At 30.3% G+C, this 9,151-nt stretch overlaps 1 protein-coding gene across 1 annotated transcript; it reads left to right on the top strand.

The window, feature by feature from the left end:
• Positions 1-6,231: 6,231 nt before the first annotated feature.
• LOC123898395 (transcription factor MYB46-like) lies at positions 6,232-8,746 on the top strand. Its single transcript, XM_045949331.1, has 2 exons — positions 6,232-6,583; positions 7,933-8,746. Exons 1-2 carry the CDS (start codon positions 6,300-6,302, stop codon positions 8,537-8,539), a joined length of 891 nt encoding a protein of 296 aa, XP_045805287.1. The 5' UTR covers positions 6,232-6,299; the 3' UTR covers positions 8,540-8,746.
• The last annotated feature ends 405 nt before the right edge of the window (positions 8,747-9,151 follow it).

Here is a 9,151-nt window from a genome sequence, read left to right as displayed (position 1 = left end):
GCTAATTTTTTTGGCTTGCCAAAAAAGCCCATACTAGTATAATAAATTGCATTTCAAAAATTTGTCAAAAAAAAAAAATTGCATTTCAAAATATAATTGTTTGATTATTAGTATTTCTAAAGTGTTTTGAAGATTGTGACATATATACCTGTCCCTACGACCATTACAGTAGCAGAAACAAGCAGCCTAGACAGAATGGCCAAGTACAGGTTGCATCAAAGTTAATTGTGACGCAACTATATATTACCGGTGATGGGGGGAAGGGTAAAAAGAAATGATCAAGGGCAAGAAGGCGGAGAAGATGTTAATCCGGCATTCCGGCGGAAGCTTTGTTCCTTCTCCTACTTGTTCTTCAACTGACCAGTGATATAGAGTTGGACACGATTGAATTTAGGGATGACAATTTGACCCATACACAGAGGGTACCCGGATGACAATTTGACCCATACACAGAGGGTACCCACAAAAATTACCCACAACGGGTAGGATAAAAACCCGTATTTTGAGTACGGGCACGGGTATGGGTAATTACCCGCAAAAATGAACGGGTATGGGTGCGGGTACCTTAGTACCCACCCCGCCCCACACCCGCATAATATATATTTATTTATTTTATTTATATTAGTATATTATAATATATGTAAATCAATTTAAAACAATACAACTCTACTAAACTATTACATATTTTTAATAAAAATGTTTATTTATAACATAATATAAAAATAATGTGAATATTTAACATAAATATGGACTTTAACATAAGGTTCGTAATAATTTTGTTTATAATTTTCATTAGTCAATATTAAAATCTTTATTTTTTTTAATTCTATTAAAATTATATGATATTTTATAATTGTTCAATTTATTTTTAGTAAAAATGCGGGTAACGGGTATAGGTACCTAGGTACCCATAGGGTATGGGGACGGGGGCAAAAATTGTTAGTTACCCATGCGGGTATGGGGATGAGTACGGGTATTTTTTCAATCCGTGGGTATGGGGATGGGTACTATAATACCCTACTCATACCCTACCCATTGTCATCCCTAATTGAATTTGAAATGGATTGCAAAACTATCATGGATGAGGTGGGAATAGGCTAGGCCGAGCTAGGCTTTGCCAAGCCTGAGCCTGGCCTGTCAAAAAATCGAAGGTCTGAGCCTGGCCTGTGGCCTATCATAGGCTTAAATTCTAGGCCTGAGCCTGACCTTTTGAAAGTCTGATGTGGCCTGTTAGCCTGTTTAAAAGCCTATTTCATATGAACATATTTAAATAAATAATTATATTTATTTTGAAATATACTTATGAACTAATAAAATAATGTTCCATTTGATATTTTAGAGAATTTGACTATATATGTCATCATATTTCAATTCTAGTTTATAATAATACATTTATATATGTTAAAAACTAATGTAGATTAATAAACTTAAATTACTTAAAAAGTTAATAGATTTATAATTTAATCAAAGTATAAATTTTAATATATAAATAATAATTTTGTCAAAAAAAAATATATAAATAATAATCGTAATAAAAATATTATTCATGTTAACTTAAATAGGCCGGCCTAGTAGGCCTCAAAGGCTTTTTTAATGGCCTGCGGCCTGGCCTTTTTAGCTAAATAGGCTTATAAAAAAGTATTGGCCTGCTCTATTTAAAGAAATAGGCTGGCCTGACCTGAGCCTATGTAGGCTAGGCCTTAAGGCCATGTAGGCCGGCCTGGCCTGTTCCCACCTCTATGGATGAGTTGAAAAGGCGCGGAAAGTTGAGAACGTATTGGGGTAGAATTCTTAGGGTTCTCCTTATCTAGGTTGTTTTACCAATGTAAGGTTGATCACGTCGATACAAAGAGAATTTCTTTTCACACCCTACAAAATTCTTAAAATACTTCGCTTGCTACTTAAGTTGGGAACTCATCGCACCTTAATTAATGAACCTTATAATAATCTTATCGTTTTGTCCCTCTACCTCTCACCATCCATGAAGAGTGAGAGGAAGACAAAACAATTAAATGTTTATAAGTTAAAGTGTGCACTGATTAAATTCGTAACTTAAATAGTAAACGGTATATTATTTTAATTTTTTTTTTTATAAATTTCGCTACTTAAATCACAATGAACTAATACTAATGAATGTGAATGTCTCCTAAAAACGAATTGATACATGTGGAGGTTTTGAAAGAGAAATATAGGCTAATTAATGAATAATGAATGTCAATGTCTCATAGAAAAGAACTCTGATACATGTGGAGGGTTTGAAAGATAAGCCATATGTATGAGCCACCCGGTACTAAGCTTCTAATGAAGATTTGGAAACAACTTGTTTCTCACTTTTGTAGGAGATCAAAGAAAGAAACAGTAAAGAAGCAGGAATTAGGGGTGTTTGTGGCTTGATTTGGTTTGATTTTAAGGCAAAAAAATCATCTGATTTAAAGATAAGTACTCGCGTTTTGGTTTGGTTTTGGATGACTAATTAAAAAAAAAAAATCAATCTGATGCGATCCAATATAGTGAAATTTTTGCAAAATGACATCAAAAACACATTCAAAAGTATTCGGTTTTTTGTAGTTTTCAATTTTTTGGATCAGTTTGCATTCAAAATTTGAGTTTGATTATAAATATATAATATGATAATTTTGATAAAAATATATTTAGTTGACTGAGTAAGTGTAAAATCTTATATCTTCTTTAACTTTGGTTCAACCCTATTAATCTCGACAAAACTTTGTTTTCTTATTTATTTTTACGTAAAGTACTATGTATTTTTTTTTAAAAAAAGACCTCACAATAAAAGTTGTTTTAGGTTTCTAAACATGTTGACTGATCCTATGAGATATACGAAAATCCTTAGAGTTGAATGAAGGTGAGCATCAATTGGTTTTACAATGAAAAGGTTCAACCTACGTACAAAAAAAATATCAGAAACCAATTGTGGATCTTCTGCTGAATATATGATGTAATCATTAATTCATTAAACATGTGAAGGAAACGGCCCCAATCCTCAAAATTTAAAATGCCGGTGACGGTTTCTAGCAACTATCGTTGATCATCAATCACAATTCAAAGTTTTTTTGTAGTGATATGTAAGCTGTAGTAAGAAATTTGGGTAATATACCAAAGATCATGAGTTCGATGTTCAAATCCATTAAAAAAAAAAAATATATAGGGATATGTAGCTCGCATTCTAGAATGGAATAATCACTTTGATAATCCAATTTTTTGTTTTGTTGATAAAACTGTCGGCTTATAGCCCACTTTGATATATGATTTATGGTGGATTAACGCTTAAAAATTATCCCAAATCCCAAATACTTTAAAGTGAAGAAGACCAGTCCATAACTTATGGAGGCGTAAGGAAACCCATATATTCTTTTTTAACTCAACATAATTCAACCACATATTTTTTAATTTTCAAAGGGCAAGATCATATATAATAGGTGGTTGAATTAAAAGCAAGAGTAACCGATTGAGAGTCTGTTTCTAATCAAAGAGATAGCCATCCTTTTATTTTAATACACACGGACGCACGCATGCGCACACACACGAGCACACCCATAGACACACTAAGTAAAAATTCCAGAGCTATAAAAGAAGTGTTATAGTTGTCATTTTTTCACAAAACAGAGCTATAAATTAACTAGCTTACAACTTATTTTTACCAAACAGAGCATGTATCATATGTTTTGAGTGTTTGATGGTAAGTACGTCATATGTTTTGAGTGTGTGTTGTGTGTTAAGCACTTAATTTTACGTGGGTATAATAAAATGAACTATTTTTAAATTTGTTTTTCCAAAAGTTTAAGTAAATAAAAAAATTGAAATCTACTTCCTTCAAATGATTTTTATTTTTATAATCACAATTCTTATTAAAAATCACGCCCTATCGAAAAAGTATATTTATTTGATTTTTATAAAGATTTAGTTTATATGTAGGTGATATTTATAACTCACAATTCTTATTAAAAATCGCGACATTATGCCTTATCAATTACATCTAGTAATCTATTAAGAGTCTTACATTAAATGAAATAAAATCTCAATATTTGTTTTTAAATGGTGGATATATAGTCATTAATTTATAAGTCAATTTTGTGATAATAATTTAGACTCAATACAAAAACCTAATATAGTATTGGAGCCTATCATTTGTGTCATCCACCGTTTAATTCACAAACCAATCTCAAAGTGAGTGTATTGAGAAAAACTCAAGTCACACATTAAATAAAAATAAGACTTGACATGAATTTATAAATCTCATCTATAAATCGAAGCCTAACTTAAATGCTTAGATAATTTGGAGCGAGAAAACTGAATTTCATCAATATATTTTTGTCCTAGGAATTAAAAAGGTGGAAAAGAAGTCAATGATTTGTTGTGCCATTTCTTTCTTTCTTTTTATCACATGATTCACCTTTAATTAATTGGTCCTAAAAAAAATGTGCACAAGAAAAACAGGGAAAGCCTATTGTTTTTGACAAAAATAAAACAGAGAAAGTTAAAGTGTATCGCTTTGCTTACTTCAACCATAATTTATGTAAGATATTTTGATCACTTATTTATAATAAAAGTCATATTAGTCTATATAAGCTAAATTGCACGTGATGTGCATGTGTGAGTCAATCCATTCACATTTACATTTGATTAAGGAACATTACATTCCCATTTGAGAGAGTAGTAACATTCTTTATAGTAAAACTGATTCCCTTTTCCTTAATTAGTTAGACAATCCACAAACTTACTTTGGAGTAAGTAAATAATCATTACATATATAAGTAATTAACCAAATGCTAAATTAATACAATATACATGACTTAGTTTATAAAAACCAATTTCTAGCTGGTAAAAGTAGTAGTTCTATAATATGCACTTGAATTTGGCTTAACAATTAATCAACCAATTAAACAATCATTATTCTCATATATATCATCTAATAGCTGGGATTATTTGCAGATATATATTGTTAGAATACCAATTTGGTTCAAAAGAATAACGAAACAATCAATGTAGACAGTGAACACACGATCGGGAGGGGTTGAAACCACTTGATGTCAAAATTGACCCCAAAACAAATGGTTGGACTTGACCCGAGTATAAATATAATCTCTCACTATGCTCGATCATCTCTATCCACTTATCAGTAACTATAAGTCATACTCAACACATTATTTAAATAAATAAAAATTGTGGCACTATATATGGATTGGAAAAAGCTTCAAATATATTCTTTTGTCACTTAAATTTTAGGGAATGCGTGCACAGTATAATACAGTACATTGATTAAGATCAACAAATATATTTGAGTCTGTTTTACTTAATCCAAATTTTTGTAATGAAAAGTTAAGCATGTGGATCTTATGTTAAAAATATTAAATTAAGAAACAATCTATATATGTTCATTAAAGTGTGTGCCGTCCTAGCTTTTATTCATTAATTCTTGATATTTGTTGTACTACTTCTATATATCTTCAACTACACGTGTTGAGAGATTATGTGAAGTGGAAGCAAAAAACTTAACTTGGTTATAAAACAAACTATTATATACGTTTGATATATATATTTTATGTCACACTATATATGGTATACATGGTATATTGTTAAGAAGTTACACGTTAAGTTGATCCGCATAAAAGTTTATAAGTAAAAAACAATTTTCATTTTATAAGTTGATTTTGAAGGAATAAGTTAATCTAATTCTTAATTCTAGGATGTATTGATCAGAGTCTTTTTAAAATTCGTTGGACTATCCATTATCGGACCACTCACCATTTATATCCATACATCAAGTCCAATAATATTATGTGTGAAGGGATGTCTTAAGAAGTCTCACACCAAGTGTGAGTTAGCCAGAATAAATTTATAAATAAGAGGCAATCCCCACCCTACAAATCAATTTTACAAAGTTGAGTTTGACCCAATTTTCGATTCTAAAACTATGTTACATTCATGTATGTAATAATTACCTTGTGAGTGAAGAAAAATTCGAAAGAAAAAAAAAGACAACAAATTGGCCATGGAGTCAAAGACAAGACGACAACCAATATTTCTGAATTACTTATATTGTGTCTCTCTCCAAACCGTTTCTTAGTTACTACCAACCCTTTTATCTCACTCTTTCCTATATTGTAAGCAAACACTGTAACCATCACAATCATAATCATAGTCATCATTAATTTATTTCCTTCATATGAAGCTTCTATCTAATCTTTTTCCTTATATCTCTATAAATATAACCATATGTTTCATATTGACATATCAAATTATTAGCCAATTTGGGAAGGAAATTAAGTTGTGCATATACAATGAGAAAGCCAGAGGTTTCTAGTACTAAAAATAACAACATTAATAAGAAGAAGCTTAGAAAAGGATTATGGTCACCAGAAGAAGATGAGAAACTTATGAACTATATGGTAAGGAATGGACAAGGTTGTTGGAGTGATGTGGCAAGAAATGCTGGATTAGAAAGATGTGGCAAAAGTTGTAGGCTAAGATGGATCAATTATTTAAGGCCTGATCTTAAAAGAGGTGCTTTCTCACAACAAGAAGAAGAACTCATCATTCATTTTCATACCCTTCTTGGAAACAGGTCATTAATATTCTTTTTCACTCCAAAATACTTCATCTGATCTCATATATAAGCAAATAATATTTTTTTAAGATTCATTGAATATCTTTGTAAAAAAAAAAGATTCATTGAATAACTGATGTATCTTGTCCATATATTTTGGACTTTGTACATCAGTTATTCGATTACTCTAAAAAAAATCTTTGATTATATATGAAATCGGAATGAATACTTCTTAATATAACCAAATTCAGAATATTCCTGGGTGGAACAATTTCTTGGCCAGACTTTACTTACCTTGCGGCCGAACTAGGACCCATTTTTCCTTGGAACCAGAGGGTTATAAACAAAAAAAATACATATCATATCATTGAGTAACTTTAGGAGGAACTAGTATTATTATACGCACATAATTTTAAATTGTAGTTGCTTTTTGAGGTGAAATGTGAAAAAATTCGACCAATTTGATCAAAATTGTGGTTGCAATGCCATAGTAGAGACTCAAAATTTATAGAATAATATTGGTTGCGAGCTGTAATTTAAAATCAAGATACAACACTTGTTCTTGCAAGTAGTAATATATAATTATATATCATAATACTTTTCGTAATGCCATAGAACACGCACCAAAAAAAATTGTGAGAGTGAGAACATATATAAATGCACATTATATTTAATTTTCAATTATGTAAAATCTAGGTTATGTCTTTAATTAGACATTACATTTTCATGGAAGAGGGGTAGATGTTTAGTGTTGTTATTCATGGCTAGAAAAGAAGAATGAATTCTAAAATGAGTGTTATTTCTGAAGTTTATATGTTTGCATGCATGTTATACCATATCAAAGAATACAAATTTTCTAAGATACCTAAGTTCAATTTATTTTATTTTAATAAGAAAAACCATATCATCCATGAGAGTGATGAGACACCCACCCACTATAATCCACCAAAGGCATACTAGTATATAGAATAAAATAAAAACATTTTTCATTACATTTTTTTTTCTTTTCTCCCTCAAACAAATGAAAAATTAACAAAGAATAAATGATGTTATATGTTCTCTATCTTGTATATAATATAAACACTTTCAGAATCAAACATGACAGACACACAAATTTTGAGGTTCAAACGAGTAACAACATTCAATGAACATATATCAATTAATAATATAAGCTAATAAGAACTTTGAGTTGAAGACACTCCAAATTTTTCTTTTGTTTACGATTTTTAATTAGCTTCCATGCAAAGCATTAATTCCTTCAATAAGATCACATCACACACACACACACTAATTATTTAAAATTAAATTCTACTAGAAGTACAATATACATTGAGCTGACATTTGAATACGTTTGACTTTTTAATCAGATGGTCTCAAATAGCAACACGTTTGCCAGGAAGAACAGACAACGAAATAAAAAACTTTTGGAATTCAACCATAAAGAAAAAACTTAAGAACTTGTCTTCAACCTCACCAAATGCAAGTGATGAGTCCTCACCTGAGCCTAACAAAGATCTCAATATACAAGGGTCCTATATTTCTACACACCAACATGCAAATTATAACAATTACATGAATATGCCTATGTTCACCTCATCATCATCAATGTTGGAAAACACAATTTTTAATACCATGAACATTGATACATTGCCTATGCTAGATCATGGTGGATCATACTTCAACAATGGAGTTGAAATTATTAAAGATTCTTATTTAGAAAATGGTGTGTTTGGAAGTGTAAATATTGGAGTACAAGAGGAAGTGTGCAAGAAAGAAACTAACAATAGTGATTATTATTTTGGTGACATAAACATCAACACTATACTTAACAACTGCAATATTATTGAGAGTAATAATAATAAAATTGAAAATAGGAGTGAGGTAGTGGAGAATTTATATCAAGAACAATTCAATTTGGGAGAGTTGGAGTTTGAGGAGTTGATGAAAGATGTTTCATCTTTTCTCTTTTCTTGATTTTTCAGTTTGATCCAATAATTGTGATCCTTAATTTCCAATTATATTTTTTTCTTCTCAATTTCTCCTAATTGGGATCCCATTTCTTAGTCAAAATTACCTCCAGAAAATTATGGACCTTTATACTTGGTAATTAATTTCATTAGAACCAGCTTGTAATATTTTTTTAGTTGATTACTATATAAATAATCTTCTTAGCTTGTAAAAGGTGACCATGAACAGATTAAATTTTCCATATTTATATCTTTAGCTAGTGTTCGGGATACTGTTTAATAACTAGAACATCGACTCGTGCGGTGCACGGGTCTGATTAGCCGTAAGTTATATAATGATTAAATAAGATATGATAATTCCAATAATGTAAGGTATATGAAAAAAGTTGAGTAACATTAAACGTTAGTTCAACAATTATTTTGGAAAAATATTCATACAAAGAAAATTATGTTATATTGCGGAAGACTTCCTTATAGACCACATTCGAAGTCTTAGTCGTATTTTTACCGTCGTCATCGATGATCAATATTTTTAATCCTTTTCTAGAAGTAACTCCTGAAATTGCAACATACAACTGTGAAAACACTGACGACGGAAGATATATCCCAACATGCTTTA

This window comes from Trifolium pratense, linkage group LG7 (assembly GCF_020283565.1).
Source record: "Trifolium pratense cultivar HEN17-A07 linkage group LG7, ARS_RC_1.1, whole genome shotgun sequence".
In the NCBI taxonomy this organism is placed as follows: domain Eukaryota; kingdom Viridiplantae; phylum Streptophyta; class Magnoliopsida; order Fabales; family Fabaceae; genus Trifolium; species Trifolium pratense.
This window is presented reverse-complemented; position numbering and strand designations above follow the sequence as displayed.

Bases quoted from the DNA above. Each gene is read 5' to 3' on its own strand.
- LOC123898395 (XM_045949331.1), top strand. From the start codon at position 6,300: ATGAGAAAGCCAGAGGTTTCTAGTACTAAAAATAACAACATTAATAAG. The intron at 6,584-7,932 runs GTCATTAATATT...CTTTTTAATCAG, and splicing joins CATACCCTTCTTGGAAACAG to ATGGTCTCAAATAGCAACAC.